Here is a 19,778-nt window from a genome sequence, read left to right on the forward strand (position 1 = left end):
CAAGAGCTGGAAAAACACTGCCTGTCATTCTTTGTTTTTTTTAGATGAACATACAGTAGAATCTTTGTTATCTGGCATGCTCAGGGAATAGCTGGTGCAGGTTAATCAAAAATGCTGGTTAACGAGAGAGTTACATTACTCTGGTTACCAAAGTGGACCCAATAATTTAACCACTTCAATGTGAAAACCGAGCAACAACTTTGCAAATTTACTATTTCCTATTATTATCATTTCTTTTTTTTAAAGGAATGCATTATCGAACACAGTGATTTGCTTGTAAAAAAAAAATCAAGCTGTCAGAGATTCCACGTACTAAAGGATTCTGGTTGATAAAATGCCGGATAACAAAGTTTACTGTGTACAGTTTAGTGCCATTTGTCCAGTTGGACTTTACCAGTGTTTAGAGATTCTGATAAAACTCACTTAGCTGCCAGTATTATGTCACAATTTTCCATGTGACTCACATTACAAACCAGGAAGAGTCAATACAAAACAAGGTTTATAAAGGACATGAGCTGTCTGGAAAAAAAAGGGCATGCTTTACCATAGAAACCCTACAGTGCAGAAAGAGGCCATTCGGCCCATCGAGTCTGCACCGACAACAATTCCACCCAGGCCCTATCCCCGTATCCCTACATATTTACCTGCTAATCCCTTTAACCCTCACATTTACCCACTAATCCCTCTAACCTACGTATCCCGGGACACTGAGGGGCAATTTAGCTTGGCCAATCAACCTAACCTGCACATCTTTGGACTGTGGGAGGAAACTGGAGCACCCGGAGGAAACCCACACAGACACGAGGAGAATGTGCAAACTCCGCAAGTATGATACTGACAAGTATCAGACTGTTTGACTGTATACATTACTCTCTTAATAAAACCCTTGATCCAATGACTTTGTAAACCATAACATGGAAGCAGGAAGAGAAGTCTGCTATTCAGCCCCTTGAGTTAAATGACTGTTCGGTGATTCAATCAGATCAAGGCTGATATGTACCTCAACTTCACACGTCAGCCACATTCCCTGATGTCCGTCCCTAACAAAAAATCAATTAGTCCCACAATTGAAAATTCCAACTGACCCAGCATCTACTTACTGCTTTTGAGGAGACAGAATTATAGGATTCCACTACCTTTTGTGTGAAAAATGGCTTCCTGATTTCACCCTAATTTCAAGAGTGTGCCGTCTTGTTCTAGATTTCCGTACAGAGGAGATAGTTTCTCTGCATTGACCCTACTGAATCCTATTATTATTTTAAACACCTAATTTGGATCAATGGGTCTCAAGCTGGGGTCCACAGACACACTCTCCAGGAGATCTGTGAAATATGCACAGCCATTAGGGCATTTAGTTACCCAGTGAGTGTCCATCACCCACACAAGTACCTCCTCACCCAGTGACTGCCCATCACCCACACAAGTACCTCCTCACCCAGTGACTGCCCATCACCCACACAAGTACCTCCTCACCCAGTGACTGCCCATCACCCACACAAGTACCTCCTCACCCAGTGACTGCCCATCACCCACACAAGTACCTCCTCACCCAGTGACTGCCCATCACCCACACAAGTACCTCCTCACCCAGTGAGTGCCCATCTCCCATAGAAGTACCTCCGCACTTCTAACTGTCACTGCATTCACAGGGGATTATTCCAAATGTACAGCTAATGACTGAGCTGATTTTCATCCAATCGCCAAACAATGTCTCATCAATGAACTAATCTGAGTTGTACTGGTCTGATGGCCATGAAGGATACGGGGGATCATCGATAGATCTCCCCATGGGCCTCATGGAGTACGAGCTTCCTTATTGAGTAAGTGGAGGCTCTCCCAATGAGAAGCAGACAGCAGAGACTTACAAACTTGTTGCTGAACTCGGACCCATGTTGTACTTCCCGAAGTATGGACTGTCCAGCTGTTAGCCGCACATGCGGCCCTTCTTTTTGGTGCACAATAAAAGGTCTTTGGTGATGGGAAACTGGCATCTGGCTGAATTACTCCAAGCACCTATTAGTCATGAGGGACCAGTCTGAACATGGCCCCGCCCTCTAACCTATAAGCACCAGCGGTGGCAGAAAAGCAAATGAACAAAAAAACCTGGCTACAGCAGCTGACGAAAAAGATCTGTTTTGTTACAGAACATCTAAGTTCTGGCGGCCAGGGTCTTCCAAGCAGTCTGGAGCGATACTACATGGTGTGAGTTTAAATTGATGTTCTGCATCTGGAGACCTTATTGTGAAATAAAACCAGCTGCTGTTAGTCAACTGCAAAAGGAAGAGGGGAGAGCCTTCTGAGAGAGGCCCCAGGCCAGGACTTCACAGTGCTTGGTAGCTGCATCAGTTATCACAGTTTGTGAGTAAATTATTTTAAAATGAAAACATATTTAAAAGGGCCTCACAGTGCCATTGCAAGTACTTCTGCTGAAACCACGGGCAGCACCGAGTCCTGTAGCAAAAAACAAACATTGGACAAAAAGTAAGAGGAGAATTACATAAAATGTGGATTTCTAGAGCTGAGTGATCGATAGTCACAATGTTGTGCGCTTACAAACTTCATCCAATGAAGCAATGAAGCTGGCAAGACTTGAGCAACACAATACAAGGCATCGCTACGATATGGTGGCACAGTGGTTAGCACTGCTGCCTCACAGCGCCAGGGACCCAAGGTTCAATCCCGGCCTTCGGTGACTGTGTGGAGTTTGCACGTTTTCCCCGTGTCTGCGTGGGTTTCCTTTGGGTGCTCTGGTTTCCTCCCACAGTCCAAAGATGTGTAACCTAGATGGATTAACCAATGTGAAATGTGTTACAGGGACAGGGTGGGGATGAAGGCCTTGGTAAGATACTCTGGTCAGAGAATTGGTGCAGATCTGATGGGCTGAATGGCCTCCTCTACACTGTAGGGCTTCTATGATTCAACCGGATGGTAAAGATAATTGAAAAGAATTTGAATGGTGTAAGGGTTACAACCAATGAAAAAAAACAACAAAAACAACATTTATTGTGGAAAAGACTCTGAAAGTACTGCTCTTCAAAACATTTCAGATTGCTAAAAGCCCATACGATCTGAGGGGGACTAATCCTTCCAACTGCTGTAAAGATATGCAAAATGCTGGTGTGGGAAGATGCAGCACAAAGGCTAAAGGCCATACTACTTTCGAATGATGGTTAGTAGAAGAATTCAAGGAACTGTTAAGAGATATGAAACATTAATTGATGGAAAGACTTTGTGAATATGAGCAATTTGTAATGAGACAACTGATGGTGCAGCACAATTATTAGCTTTACTTCAGAAGATAACCGTCTTTGTCAGGCACTACTAGAAGAAAGAAGTGGCTGAGGAAATAGTCAAGTTATTGGACAATTTCACTGAACTAGTGTTGCTTAACTGATAGAACTGCGGTGCTGTTTGCATAGATGGTGCTGCACTATGACAGGCAATAGTGATGTTCTTGCAAGAATAGGAGCTGGAAACCCACGAGCTATCTTGATTCTTTGTACATTACATCATCAAGGCCTTGCTTCAGAAGGAGTGAACGCGGAATGACATGCTGTGTTAAATGCAGCTGTCACAGCTGTGAATTTTGTGAAGTCCAGACTTATGAATTCACATTTATTTGTAAAACTGTTCACAAAAGGGTGCAGGAGATGAAACATTATTGTTCTACACCAAATTATGTTGGCTATCTTGTGGCAGAGTCCTAGAAACCGCTCTTCAGCTTTCTGAAGAGCTGCAGGCTTTTCTTTCTATGCACGATCCTAAAAATAGTTAAAAAAACATCTCCAACCAATTATTGATAACTAAAACTTGCATAACGCTGGTGATATTTTGAACCTGTTAAATGTGCCAAATTTATCAATACAAGGGGGCAATACAGACATACTTGTAGCGAGTGACAAGGTTCCAACATTAGGTAGAAAATTGGGATTTGGAAAATGACACACTAATGAAGTTTCAGATTCCTATGAGTGACTGAGGTTCTGGATGCAAACATAATGACAGCTGGAGCGTGCAAAAGAAGGGATCATTGCTCATCTTGCAACATTGGCAGAGCACCTCAGTGTTTATTTTGAAAATGTAAACACAGATAAGTATGACTTGGTTCCACTTTCAACATTTGCTGTGTCACCTTGTTGCTTTAAGTGGAAAGCCTGTAGCAGTGCAGCTGGTGGAACTGTCCTGTGACTGCTCATTGCAAATAAAGCTTCAGCAACAAGGACCTTCCCAACATTGGTCACCTATGGCTGCAGAGAATGCAGAATTGGTAAAAGAAACAGTGCAAGTGTTGCTACAATTCCCAGCAACGTGCATGTGTGAAACATCATTTTTTGCTATGGCAGCAACTGGAAGCAGAGTACGAATTATGAGTGTCATTGTCAAACAACACACCAGCGATAGACTTTGCAGACAGAAACAGAACACCCATTTCACTGATGCCTGTACATAAATATCTACTTTATTAAAAACATTAAATGTTCTTCACATGTAATATTCATAATCTGAAAATGCTGCATGTTATTTTGTTTTAAATGTGGTGCCCATGATTACTAATTCCTTTTAAAAGGGGTCCTCCCAACAAAAGATTTGAGAACCACAGGATTAGATCATCTCTTGACCTTCCAGATTCAAGGGAATATAAATCAAGTTGCTCTAACAGGTTGTTATAATTTTAGCCTTTAAGCCCTGACTCCAGCACATTGAATTTTGAAAACTTTACCCGGCCTTCGAGGGCACCTCCTCCCTGCAGCGTTGGCAGAGGCCCTCTCTGTTGGTGGCACTGTCAAAGCTGCCAGTCCAATGATCCGGTGGGCAGCTCAAGAAGGTGGGCCACCATATCGTTTGGACGGTGCTCCCAGTGGCAGCCTCAATTGGCAATTGCTGGTAAAATACTGCTCAGGGAACCAGTTGCAATCTGCTTTTGGTTCCTGGCGACGGGATAATCCTCGAGTTGGAAATTCCAACTCTAGTCTATCACCATGAGGAAAATATTCCAATGTGTCATCCTAGGCCCGAAAGTGAATGACCTCACGTTTCCTCAGTTAAACAGTGGCCGTCTGTCAGTATTTCACCCACACATCTGATTAGTCGATACACCTTTAAAAGTTCTTGCTCCCATTTGCCTAACCTACCATCCATCCTAACTTGGTGTTGTCTGCAAACCTGGATATGCAAGCATTACTTTATCCAAACCTGAAAAACTAAGGCAAGAGTCACAACAGACCCAAAAACGCATCGAAGCTCATTTCAAAACCCTAATCATTTACGATTATGATAGATACCCTTCAGCAAGGGTTTTCTAGAAGGTAAAATTCTGCAATTATTAAAACCTTCTATACCAGGTATATATTTTAAAGTGATTCTTAGACAACAGCTGCCAGTTGCGGAGACATGGATAAGGTAACTGCAGTTTTTAGGAAGCAAGCCATTCAGTTCCCTGTCACAAATGTTAATCATGCACAAGTGTGGTAGCAAATTCCAGCCCTCGTCACAGCCTGGCCCTTGGATGCAGCAGCTGCAAAGCATGTTTTCAGCAGGCACAACCATATATGGAAGCTACTTCTCCTAGTCTCAAGAGGACGTCACCCAAGGGGAAACAAAAATTCAAGGTGTTGACAGAGGAACAGAACTTGTGTCAATGATTGGAGGGAGGTTGGTTCCTGCTATTGAAAGAAGGCTAAGAATGCTTAAGGTGGAGAGTAATCTATGAAGCTTACTCATTTATCTTTCATTAGAAATTAAGCGTGCTTCCGTTCTGGAACCCTTCTCCAATTTTAGTGCATTTAATAAAAAAAACACTGACAGTTCTGTTGCTTTTGCCCGAAAGGAAAAGAGATCCCACTGAAATCTGAAAAGGTCTCCGATAACTTCAAGGCTGAAAGAACAAAACAGCAGGTGGGAAACTGGGTGGATTACAACACTCGACCATTGGCTTCTAGAATACAATTCAAGTCAGGGCATGAGAGAAATGATCAACCTTTTCCCATTGCTGACACCTGTTAAAGATTGGGCAACTCCACATCAAAGATTGTCTCTGACACAGAAGTAGGAGTAGACTATTCAGCCCTTCGAACCTGCTCCACTATTCATTATCATGGCTGATATCAAATTCAATATCCTGAATCTGCCTCCCCCTCCCCCATATCCCTTGATCCCTTTAGCCCCAAGAGCTATATCTAATTTTTTCTTGAAATCACACAACATTTTGGTTTCAACTACTTTCTCTGGTAGAGAATTCCACACATTCACCGCCCTCTGGATGAAGAAATTTCTCCTCACCTCAGTTCTAAAAGGTTTGCCTCTGATCCTCAAACTATTACCCCTAGTTCTGGATTCCCCCCACCATTGAGAACATCCTTTCTAAAACTATCCTGTCTAATCTTGTTAGAATTTTACAAGTTTCTATGATTTTGCCCAATTGGAATTCAACTCGCTGTAGGGTTGAATCCACTAAACTATGTTGTATGACTCACAAAAACACAAAACCTAGCAGCAGAACGCACACTGTGGCACCCCTGATGCAAGGCTTGTGGGGCCAATAAAGGAATGTTTTTTTAAAAATGTAACTGTTTGGGGCCTCTTCACCTCTCTGGTGGATCCCAATTTTCTACAGTGTGATGGGAAAGCCACTCAGTTAAAATTGCAATCAGAACCTGATGTCATAATCAGATCCAAATCGTGAATTTTTTTAAAAAAGGACAATGCTGGTTATAAGCAGTGGTTCAAAAGCCTGGATAAAAATCACATCGTCGGGATCTGCGTGTCTCGTCAGGCCTCCCCAGTGATTTTGTTTTTGCCAAAAAGGTGGTAGGGTTAAAAACGGTCATTCGGTTTAATTACAGTTAATTTATTTTTTCACGTTTCTAGGTTTAAACTATTTTCATTTCGCATTACTCATTTATAACCTGTCGCCTGGCATTTTGCAAATTTCCTAATAAGGACAGCCATTGCTTCACATCTTAAGGGCTGTTCACATGACTGTGACTTCCCACCGCCCCCACCCCCACTCTGTTACTGCGACTGGCCTTTCCCCTGTCGCAGTGCAATTTCCCAGTCCGCAAGAGAATAGACATCCCGCAGGCAGTGCTGAATACAAAAACGTATTTACATGTAGGACTGGTCATGAGTTGACTATCTCATGTGTTTTCACATGTGTAACTGTCCTGAAGGATATTCCATTTCTGCCATCTGTATTTGATTCAGTTGGGGATTTTTTTTTTTATATAAACGCTTTAATCATTTTGCTCTTTCTGTGAGAATAGACTCCTCACTGAGTCCTCGAGAAGTGTGCGCAATGGCAGCTCATTCCAAAAGCAATTTTATTTCAGGGCTAGAGAACAGATCAAGGAAGAACTGCTGCTGGCTGGCTGTGCTCCATAGGGAGGCCTGGGAGAAACTAGGGAGGAGCTGGAGGTTGTGAGGAAATCATGGTCAATAAGAGGAGGGAATCGGTTTCTTCCTGGGACTTAGGGTTGTGAAAGGAAACCGAGGAAAGTCTTTGTGGCACTAAACGGAATGGCTACGTTTATTTTAAATAAAGCATCAGCTAAAAAGAGTTAAGCTTTATCCGTACACGTTTTAATAAAATTCAATATCAGAAATTACAGTTTAATTATAAAATAACCAATTTATTTTTTAATCACTTAGTTTAGTTTATCCGGGCTAGCACCTGTACGAGGCCAGTACCTATGAGGATATAGCACATGTGAATAAGGTTAATGCAGTGAAAACTTCTGGAGTACAATATATAGTGCACAAGTAGAAAACATCTAGCTCACGAGCACCTTAGGAGACAGCAGACCATTTACATCATGAATGTGATCATATTTCGTGCCATGCGGTTTTAAGACTGTTTTAAGGTGGATTTCAGTATCCAGCGTATTCGCATTCTGTGGGAGGAGCCATTCCAAAATCTTGCCCAATAACTTCATTTTAACTATCTACAAAAAAAAATGTTTATGCAATGACTGGATTCTGGCGATACACTGGGGTGAGAAAAGGTCTGGTGTTCGTTCCCCAACTGTCCTGGTGGATGAAGATAACTGGGGCAGGAAAGGAAATCTAAAATCAAATTTTATTCACACTGGGGCGGGTGAACTGGGAAATGAGAGATTGCCCTGCACGTGCCCAAAGCTAGATTCTCAAAGGGGATAACTGCTGCAGCAAAACAGAACGCAAACAACCCAAAACAAACTTGCAGTACGTATAGCCGTCAGTATTTAAGAGACATTTCTTTCCTGGGACACTGCAGAACTTCATATTAACTTGCTCCCCACTTCAATTCATCAGATAACTAAATATGAAATTTCAGTAACTCAGCCCAACAAGGTGAGTAAAATATTAAACGGAGCATCCATCCCAACTGCACAAACACCAGACACAAATCTTTCCGTTTGTTGTACATCTGAACAGTTGAGGCCACATTTTGCACTCTCAGGCTGGGATTTTCCTGCCCTTCCCGCTGGCAGGATCTTCCAGTCCTGCCGAAGGCCACCCTATGGCGGGTATCCCAGTGGCATGGCTGGCAAATGGCCATCAACTTTGGCGGGACTGGGAAGATCCCACTGGCAGCCGCTGGAAAGGCTGCCATGAAGTGGGGGAGGGGGGTTCCACTGTTAATTAGCTAGGTATGACAGAATGGGAAGTACTTCTTTCTAATTATAGAAAGCTACACATAATTCATTTTTTTTCCAGTCAAGGTAAAAATGTATACTCTGATTTACCTGCTTGAACTGGCTCAATCAGTATGCTGACTGAAATTCTGAATAACATCCAGTATCCAGAATTTAAACAGGAGCACTTCACTATTAATGCTAACTAAAGGAGGACGGTGGAGAACGTGCCCTCTCCTCAAGTTACAGACACTTCTATATTGGCATTTGATAAATTCAGATTATAGGAGGCTGTGCCCATTCATCACCATCCTGTGGCATACCCCTAAAACTGTCTCCCTTTTCCCAGTGACGAGATCATTACTGCACATTTTTAATGGTCTACTATTTTGATATCAGGACAAGAGATTCTTGCCAGACCTGCCTGCTGAGTTTTCTGTTTCTGTGCAAGAGATACTAACACTAGGGGCTGTCTGATTGTTACCACTCTGCTGTGATCCAAAACAAAATAAATGCCAATATAAAAAATGGCTTAAAATTAATTAATGATAACACTGTTGCCAATCAGCGTTTTGAAAGAAACTGAACAAGTGAAGCGACTGCATAGTAGAAACTGTCACAGGATGGTAAAGAATAAATAAGGAGAATTTAAAGGGCTTTGAAAGACATATTTTTTACTCTTCAAGTATTCCTTTCCTTTGCTGCTAAAACCCAGGCATTTAACATTTCTCTGTGTAAACTCAGGTTGGTTTCTTCAAGGTCCTGCTCCAGGTGGTTGTAGTTGCATAAATAGAATTGTGGAATCACACTTTTAGTGCAGTGGACCAGGACTTCCTGATCTACTGAAAAGCAGATATGTAGGCCTGTGGCTGGGGAACAATGATAAATAGTCTGACCGGATGCCAAAACAAGAAGACCGGAAGGCTGAGTTGAATAGGCTAAATGGCTGTTTTGCTGTATTCATAGTTGTAGTCCAATTACAGGAATCTGGGATATAAGGAGGTAGCCATTTTATCCAACTAGGGCCACTGTGTACCAAAGACAACTAGCAGTTAAGTATGTTGAAACCAACAATCTCTACAGTAATTGGTTACAGTCATCAAAGTACAGGTTACCAGAGAAAAGTGATCATCATAATTCTGCTGAAAGGCCTTCTGGAGATAAAACACAAACACCAATTTGAAACACTTGTAATGCTACCATTACACAACATGGTGCACCCCTCAGTGCAATTTATACAGCAGAAAACAATCAAGTGGCAGAGGAAGTAGCTGAAGATTCACATTTACAGAGGGGAAAAGGAAACAGGACGCCTATCTGTGGAGCTGCAGCCTTACCACAAGAACTGCAAGTACAACCCTACTCTTAACCTGTTCACATCCAGCACACATTCACACTGCCTTGCACAATTCACAGCTCCTTTCAAACAATTAGCTTGCAATGTGACGCCAGTGTAGTGTGCGCAATACTTACAAATGGCTATTATTAATTTGAAAACATGATCCATGGAAAAATGGAGCATCAGGAAAAAGAAGTTGATCGTCACCAAACATACACATAAGACGACGCAGACCCATTCTTGTAACCGTTTACCTGAGAACAAAGGGAGGAAAAAAAACATTATTATTGGACATTATGGCAGGTAAAACAATATGTTAACATATTGGGCGGCAAGCTGGCACAGTGACTAGCATTGCTGACTCACAGCGCCAGGGCCTTGGCTTCAATTCCGCCCTTGGGTCATTGTCCGAGTGGAGTTTGCACGTTTTCCCCGTGTCTGCGTGGGTTTCCAAAGATGTGCAGGCTAGGTGGATTGGCCATGCTAAATTGCCCCTTTGTGTCTAAAGATGTGCAGGTTAGCTGGATTAGCCATGGCTCGAGGGGCTAGATGGCCTACTCCTGCTCCTATTTCTTATGTTCTTAAATGCACAGGGTTACGAGGATAGGGTGGGGGAGATGGCCTGGGTGGGACACTCTATCAGAGAGTCAGTGCAGACTCAATTCACCGAATGGCCTCTTCTGCACTGTAGGGAGTCCATGATTCTAAAACCTGTCAAGCCAGTCACATACTGGCTTTGTTCAATTATAGCATTACGAGGTTCTTTTTACATCAGACGTTTGGCTTTAAATGATGATTTGACCATTGCTGATTTTTTTTTATTATACTAGAAATTTAATTAACTTTGAAATCAAGCAGTACAATATTTTCCTTTTTAAGCAATCTAAATATTTGAAGAAATGAAATATAAAATTGTGCTATCCCTAGTTTCTGAACCGACTGTTTTCATGCATAGCAGAGCGAACCTTCTCCCCGAGTTCACTCCATTTAGTTTACAAGTTTATTTTTAAATAGAAGGTTTACAGATTAAAAGAAGCAGCACAGAAGCGAGACCCCATTTCCATCTTGTTTTACCAGTTTTACTGCTCTTCCTGTTAGTACAGAAACAGTAGATTTTTTTTTTGCAGAATCTTTTTGAGTTAAAGCAGAGGCAAAAAACATTATTTTATTGCCGATTCTAGCTGTTAAAGAGTGGGCTGGTTGAATACAATGGATTCCCCCCTACCACCCCCAACCCGCTTTTCATGGTTACCAACCAAGTCTTTTTGTATGGAGTAGGTTTGAACGCAGCAGGCATACTGCAGATAGTCAGATTTATTTTACTTTTTTAAAAAAATGTTCTTTCACCCTCACCTTATGCTTTGTTGTGCACAGTCCCTGATTGAGAAGCAGGACATCATACTGGTCCCACACCTCCACCAACACCACTCCTTTCAGGCAATAGGAATGTCGACACGATGGCCCAGGTTAACTAATTGACCATTTTTTCCCCCACAATGGATTGTCTTGACAGCACTCAATGCCTCCTGCTGGAGCCACCATGAATCATAGATGCAAATGCGCTGATGTAGACAGGCTCAAAAAGAAATGCAAAGCAAAGTCACTGACAAACCAGGTCAGACTGCTTCGGATTAGGATAAAATAAGAGGCATTTATCGTTTACAGCTACTGAACCAGACCTGGCCCAGTTAAGCTTTGCGATCAATTAACTGGGTTCTTCAAACTTCAGCGTTATCATGCTTTTTCAGTACTCTGAACTGCCGACACAGAATGTGCGCAAAACCATTAGAAATTATACAGAAGTTAACCCAAATGCCGTGTAAATAAAGTGTCGCTTAAGGATGTACAGCAGCGGTGGACAACCTGCAACTTGGGGGGGGGGGGGGGGGGGGGGGCGCACACATGTGGCCCATCTGGGTTCCGAGTGCAGCCCATGAGACGTTTTGTTGACCGTTGCCCACATTCAGAGTTGCCACATTCTGCTGATTTATGTCCATGTAGCTTTTTAGCTACCGGCATGACTGAAGTAATACGCATGTAAAACAAGGGCAAGTGAAGTGAGGTGCATACTGAAGACATACAACATTGACTGCGAGGGCCGTGCACTCTCTCCATGTCCAAAGTGTAAATATTTCTTTTGTTTTTACCATTTGAAGTCGATGATAGTTCTATTAATATATAAATGATTAAGCACTTTCTTCACTCGTTATGAAATATTTGGCATATATTAAATTTATTTAATCTTATTCATGGGGTCATGGCTGTGTATGTCACAGCTTCATAAGAACATAAGAAATAGGAGCAGGAGTAGGCCATCTAGCCCCTCGAGCCTGCCCCGCCATTCAATAAGATCATGGCTGATCTGATAGTGGTTTAGTTCCACTTACCCGCCCGCTCCCCATAACCCTTAATTCCCTTATTGATCAGAAGTCTATCTACCTGTGACTTAAACATATTTAACGAGGTAGCCTCCACTGCTTCAATGAGCAGAGAATTCCAGAGATTCACTACCCTCTGAGAGAAGAAGTTCCTCCTCAACTCTGTCCTAAACTGACTCCCCCTTATTTTGAGGCTGTGTCCTCTAGTTCTTGTTTCCTTTCTAAGTGGAAAGAATCTCTCTGCCTCTACCCTGTTTAGCCCCTTCATTATCTTATATGTCTCTATAAGATCTCCCCTCAGCCTTCTAAACTCCAATGAGTACAGGCCCAATCTACTCAATCTCTCCTCATAAGCTAACCCCCTCATCTCCGGTATCAACCTGGTGAACCTTCTCTGTACTCCCTCCAAGGCCAATACATCCTTCCGCAAATAAGGGGACCAAAATTGCACACACTACTCCAGTTGCGGCCTCACCAGTACCTTGTACAATTGCAGCAAGACCTCCCTGCTTTTAGGGCGGCACGGTAGCACAGTGGTTAGCACTGCTGCTTCACAGCTCCAGGGACCTGGGTTCGATTCCCGGCTTGGGTCACTGTCTGTGTGGAGTTTGCACATTCTCTTCGTGTCTGCGTGGGTTTCCCCCGGGTGCTCCGGTTTCCTCCCACAGTCCAAAGATGTGCGGGTTAGGTTGATTGGCCATGCTAAAATTGCCCTTAGTGTCCTGGGATGCGTAGGTTAGAGGGATTAATGGGTAAATATGTAGGGATATGGGGATAGGGCCTGGGTGGAATTTGTGGTCGGTGCAGACTCGATGAGCCGAATGGCCTCTCTCTGTGCTGTAGAGTTTCTAAGATTCTAAGATACTCCATCCCCTTCGCGATAAAGGCCAACATTCCATTTGCCTTCTTGATCACCTGCTGCACCTGCAAACTGAGTTTTTGCGATTCATGCACAAGGACCCCCAGGTCCCTCTGCACAGTAGCATGTTGTAATTTTTCACCATGAATGCTACACCTGCTGATAAACTACAAATTTACAAAGAATCAGATCACTCAGGTAGGAATGTACAATGTTTTAACTTTGTATCTCTTTTTAAAAGTTATCAGTCTTTATGGAGATTGTAATACTAACTTACAGTTAATAGCTGAAGGAATGACACAGCAAAACTTCACATTTTGAAACTTTTACCGTAACAACTGATTAAAAATACTATTAACTGAACACAATTTACTTTTTATATACATTAAACTACAGGGAACATCCTCCTTTTATACTTATCACACATCTCACACCCCACAGAATTATAGTCCTTCTAGCAAGCAGTGCACAGTTGCTCCCAGCTTTCAGTGGGTTTCCATGTCTCTATTTTGCCAAGTGGTAATTTTAAGCGACCAATTCCAGGCTCTCCTCAGTTTTTGGAGAGTTTCTTAAATCTTCCACTAGCAGTAAAACCTTTTCCAATGATTCCTCTTCCCCCTGTCCAAGCCAGGACAAACCTCTTGGAATCCTTCGATGTGTTGCAGAATGCATCTCTTTGCCTGGAGATTGTTTCCCTCCCATCTCCAGCTGTGATAGTTCACAATACCAAGTAGCATGTTCTCTGTGCTGATCACACAGAGCTCTGATGACCACTTGTGATATTCATTGATTTGGGAGAAACCTGTAGCCGGATCTCAAATGGCTTCCTCTGCCCTCTTCCCCATGACAACATGAAACACATTAACCTTTCATCCAGGTTGAATTGTTCATTACCTATCCTTGATGCCAACTCTTTTTCATCTCAGAAGTAAATGGACAGTTTCAGGACAATTGTTTACGGCTCAATACTAGCAACACCTTTCTGGTACTTTGGGAGACTCACAGTCCACTCATTTTAAACTCAGAGGCTGTTGCTATTGTCTCCAATTATAATTATATATTTTTCTCAGTAAAGCAGTCTATACCATCCTCTGACGTCTAATAACCCAGGCTTACTGTCGGGCATAATGCTGAATAAGTGAATGACCCCCTTCAGTTACTGGAACCTCAAGTCCAAAAATATAATCTTATATATTCTCAAATGTAACATTGGTCAAAGAAACAATGCTGCAGCTAATCACAGAAGGCAGTGATGTTGTGGTATTGTTGCTGGGCGAGCAATCCAGAGACCCAGGGTAATGTTCTGGGGAGCTGGGTTCAAATCCCACCTTGGTACGGTGGTGGTAACGTTTTAATTTAATACAGATCTGGAATTAAAATTCTAATGATGACCATGAAACCATTGTCGATTGTCATAACAACCCGTCTGGTTCACAAGTGTCCTTGAGGGAAGGAAATCTGTTGCCCTTACCTGATCCGACCTAGTTGTGACTCCAGACCCATAGCAATGTGGTTGACACTTAAATGTCCTGAGGGATGGGCAATAAACGCTGGCCCAGACAGTGACGTCCACATCCCATGAACGGATAAAAAAAAAACTCCTAAATTAACTAGAAAGCAGTTGGCGAAATGCATTTTTTCTGCCTCTTGTTACTTTTCCCGGATAGCTAACTGTTTCTGATGGATCCCATAATGCCACAAGGCAGAATTGGATATATACAATCCTCACAAACCGTTCTCAAACTCCAGAGAAATAAATGCCAAATTGCTTGCAGCTCCAAGGAAAAAATAACTAATTTTAAAAAGATGTTACCCAGCAAATCCTTGTAGGATTTTAGGTTGCAGTCAAAACACAACTTTTGACAATATAGCTCTTCACTTTCAAGCATTAGCTAAATTAGCCAAATCAGAAATATGAAGCAAGATATCTGCAAAACGTCAACTTTACAACAGGAAGATTTGGATCACAGGCAAGGGCATTTTTAAATACCTATTTGAAGTTCAGAAGAAGTTAAATACCACAAAATACTGGAGTGTTAACATCCTCAGCTAATTAGTGGGCTCCAGTGAGGAACAAGGCTCCAATGCAAGTTGCCCAGAGAATCACAGAACCTCTACAGTGCAAAAAAAGGCAATTCGGCCCATCGAGCCTGCACCCAGGCCCTATCGCTGTAACTCCACATATTTACCCTGCTAATCTCCCTGACACTAAGGAGCAATTAAGTATAGCCAATCAACCTAACCCGCACATTTTTGGACTGTGGGAGGAAACCGGAACACGGGGAGGGAACCCATGCCGACATGGGGAGAACGTGCAAACTCCACACAGACAGACAGTCACCCAAGGCCAGAATTGAACCTGGGTCCCTGCCGCTGTGAGGCAGCAGTGCTAATCTCTGTGCCACCCTATCTATAGTCAGACTGCTGCCTTCATAATGGAATTTTCTCTTCTCCAGCTTCACCTATTCTACGCCAAATCATGGTATGATTCAATTAATACAGGTTACTGACTACTCATATCCAAATAGGTCAAATCAAGATTCCTGTGCCAATTTATTAATTTAAGAGGTTCTTTCTGTGCAGCTCCATTTTCTTACAAGTTTCTGCCACATCCCCTAAAACTGGTTAAAAACCACTAGTTCCGTTGGCCACCCTGCATCCTCCAGGGTATAATTTTCACCTGCTCCACAGAGTGGCTGGCAAAGACACCCACTCAAAGCTGGCAGGATCTTTCTGAGCATGTGCTGTGTCAGGTCCCAATGATATCATAAAAGGTTGACTGACATTCGCCAGAAGGCTCGAGTTGAGTAGTTAATTCCTTCGGATCATAGCACTGCACACAGCCAACAGAAACTGACTAGAAATTAGTATCCACTTGCTGATTATTGACAAATTGGGTAAATTTAAGCAGAATACAAAAAGCTTTGGACAGTGTGATAAGAAAACATTTTACAGAAAATACGGTACAGAGTTACAACACCCATTATGAGTTTATTACTTGTAATGTATATATTATTCAACAGTAATTTGAAAAAATGATGCTATAGCAAAACAACATTCATCAGGTTACGCTGATTATGAATATTGTCATCAATGCTATTATCCTCTCATATCTCCTTTATATTTACACAAAGAATAAACATTCCCCATATCTGCCTTGGAAAATATGATGCAACCACATACACATTACTCTTCTGTGGACTCATCATCCATTTACGTTCACAGCCGAGTGCGAATCAACCCTCACCTCGCGAGCCAGCTGGGACCAATGCCTGCATGAAATATTAACGAGGGAAAAGAAGGAGATCTGGTGCCCAATTTTTATAGCATCTTACAATGTAGCAAGAAAAGCAAATCCAAGAAACTTCTGTTTTCAGTATGGATTTGACATGGTTTGACGTACCGCCCATACATGAGGTCATGGAAGCAGATCTCCCCAAAAGGCCATGCACACATTGGCATGGATTTTGTGCCGAGAACGAGCTGCCAGAGCCAGTAGTAGAGGCGGGCAAAATGTTGTCTTTTAAAAAGCATTTAGACAGTTACATGGGTAAGATGGGTATAGAGGGAAATGGGCCAAATGCGGGTAATTGGGACTAACTTAGCGGCAAAAACTGGGCGGCATCGACAAGTTGGGCTGAAGGGCCTGTTTCCATGCTGTAAACTTCTATGACTCTAATAACAGTGAGGCTATCAGCACACAGACAGCAAATTCCAGCGCCACACACCTACAGTTAATCGCAGCAAACTTGCTATCCAAAGTCCCCTGTGCCTCCACAGCCTTCGCTACTCTAGGTTCTCATCACTCAACATTCACAAGCATGCAACGGCTTAAATTTTAACTTATGCACTAGGTAGCCATTTAAAAAAAAGTTAAGACTTGCCCATTCAGGAGCAAGTGATTTTTAACAGCATATTAAGTCTTAATTGCTGCAGCACTAAGAATTTATTATTTGACAAGTGTGGAGTCTCATTTCTTCAGAACTTCATTACAGCGGTTTGAGAATATGTTTTTACTTTTACCTCGCTCTCTAATTTCATCTCTCTCTTCCACTGCCTTTATTTTTGCTTCTGTACTTGATTTAAATGTTGAATAAAATATTGTAACTGGTTTACACTTCATAGTGAAAAAAAATTAAATTATGTCCGGTATTGCATATGGGGATCACTGTGTGATTATCCCGTGCTAGGTTCCTCCGAGGCAGGCAACCCACACCTTATGCTGCCTATTCATCAACTTGGTTAGAAAATGCAGTCCAGCTGTGTGTGACTAACACAATACACAGCCTGCAATTCTTAAAGACAGCCGGTCCCAATGCACTCAGGCTACAGCAGCTGCCAGAACCATATCAGGAAGGTTTGGTGGAAGAGAGAGCATTGGTAATGGAGCTACAGAATAGAGTAAGGGCTCCCAATTTCAAGGATGCGCGTTGAAGGCCTTAGTGATAGAGGTCAAAAGGAGAAGACAGACTATGTTTCCAAGGGAGGCCTGGGAGCCGTCAAGGCACGTCCTGTAGAGGAAATGGGAGCAGGTGAGCAGGAAGTTCGATACCTGGAGCCTTACTCCGAGGACCTGGCTGCATTGTTGGAAAAAGTTCTACGACCTCACGAGTGGCCAAGATCAACTAATGTATCTTCAAATGACATTGATCCACCACAACACCAACCTGCCATGCTATTCAGTGCACCACAATCCTATCCTGGCCGAATCCAGACTCATGTCTAACATTCAGATACTCTACCTCATCCTCACACAATAACCAATACTGCCAGCCTCATAAGCACCTCACCTGCAGCTTCTACATACCTCCAGCTATTCAGCTGTGGCAGTCACATCACACAAACACACTCAGACATTCTTCCTTCCCTTTTGCTGAATGAGACCAGTTGCAACCACAGTAAGCAGCTGAAATTTGACAGGGGACAGACAGGCCTATATCTCCTGAACCCTTTGGGGGAAGCAGTGCTTCACAGCACCATGCTGGCCGTGACAGGGGACTTTGCCTAGGCATTCAGGCTAATGGTTATGTTCCTGCCGTATAATCCCTTCTCGAATCCCACTTCACCCTCATCCTGCTATCTGACAGGAAGTGAAAACTACAGATCGTGTGACCATGAACCCAAGCCAGAGGACTGCTAATGTTGTAGCATTGTTTACAAAAGGGAGGAAAGATTAAACCAACTAAATACAGGCCAGTCAGCATAGCCGGTGGTAGGTAAATTATTCAAAAATATTTTGAGGGTCAGTACAAATCTTATGAAAAAGCACAAATTAATCTAAGAGAACTTGGATTTATTAAGGGAATGATATGTTTGACTAACTTGATTGAATTTTTTTGAGGAAGTGACATGTATGACCAAGGCAGATAGCAGCCGGGATTCTCCCAAATAAATTCAAAGTCCTCAATGTGCGGGAAAATGGGAATAAATCCCGTCGGTTTTTTAGTGGGATTTTCAGATTGAATCTCCCGCACTCTGAGCACTGCAGAGTGCCCTAGTGAGATTCACTCTGAAAATCGGTGGGCGGAGCCTATTTCTACTGGAGAAGCCGGCAGCATTGCGCTGAGCAGGCCACGGCGCATGTGCGATCTGTCAGAGCGGAGTTCGGCGCATGCGCAGTGGCCCCACATTACCGGCCTACTGATCGTTGGCCAGGCCCACAACACCGCTGCCTCTATGATTCCCCCGTGCCCTGATCGCTGGCCTCCCAGACCAAAGGGCAGCCCACCCTTACCCCCGACGTCCCTGGGGGGCCTCAACAGCCTTTCTTCCCTCCAGCGGGGTTGAGTCGCCAATTCCCCATTAGTGGGAAGCAGGAGTAAACCCCACTGGAGGGGACCATTCTCAGCAGAGGGTGGGGAGTGCAGACGCTAGCGGGCCCAGAAACTTCAGTCTCGGCCCCACTAATCACATGGAAATAGAGATTTCCATATTGTAATCGGCTCGGCGCCAATTTCCACCGCAGAGCTGGTTATCCTGGAAATCCTAATCGCGGAGGCGGTGACGCACAGTGAGAAGCCAACAGAAGGGTCTCCGCTGATGTCTTCTGGCCTGCAGCAGACTGAGAGAATCGCCCCCAGCATGTTTGATATAATTTACATGAATTTTAGTACAACCTTTGACAAGATCCCACATGATCTGGAAACAATTCTGATTCCTGCAGGATTTGGCAAGATTATATGGGAAAATGCAAAGTTGTCCACTTTGAAAGGAATAATAGAAAAGTAAAATAAATGGAGAAAGACTACCAAATGCCATGGTACAGAGGGATCTGAGTGTCCTCATACATGAAACACATGAAGTTAATAGCTAGGTACAGCAGGTAATTAGGAAGGCAAATAGAAAGTTGGCCTTTATTCAAGGGAAATGCAATATATAAATATTGAAGTCTTGCTACAAATGTACAAGATGTCGGCAAGACCACATTTAAGAGCACTTTGCACAGTTTTGTTCTTATTTATGGAGGGATGCACTTGTTTTGGAGGCCGTTTTGAGAAGATTCACTGGTTTGATTCCTGGGGCAAGTCTGCTGAGGAAAGGTTAAGCAGGACGGGCCTATATACTTTGGAATTTGGAAGAATGACAAGTGT

The 19,778-nt window shown here is 43.0% G+C and overlaps 1 protein-coding gene across 2 annotated transcripts in view; it reads right to left on the reverse strand.

The window, feature by feature from the left end:
• Nucleotides 1–19,778, reverse strand: part of peds1a (plasmanylethanolamine desaturase 1a) — a 153,543-nt gene that overhangs the window by 112,371 nt on the left and 21,394 nt on the right. Inside the window, exon 2 of one of the 2 annotated variants that reach the window (XM_078210849.1) lies at nucleotides 10,086–10,205. The exons of the other annotated variant lie outside the window; for it this stretch is intronic. Coding sequence (XP_078066975.1) covers nucleotides 10,086–10,205 — 120 coding nt within the window. The remainder of the gene's footprint in view (nucleotides 1–10,085; nucleotides 10,206–19,778) is intronic. 2 annotated transcript variants of the gene reach the window in all.

This window comes from Mustelus asterias, chromosome 4, assembly GCF_964213995.1.
Source record: "Mustelus asterias chromosome 4, sMusAst1.hap1.1, whole genome shotgun sequence".
Classification (NCBI taxonomy): domain Eukaryota; kingdom Metazoa; phylum Chordata; class Chondrichthyes; order Carcharhiniformes; family Triakidae; genus Mustelus; species Mustelus asterias.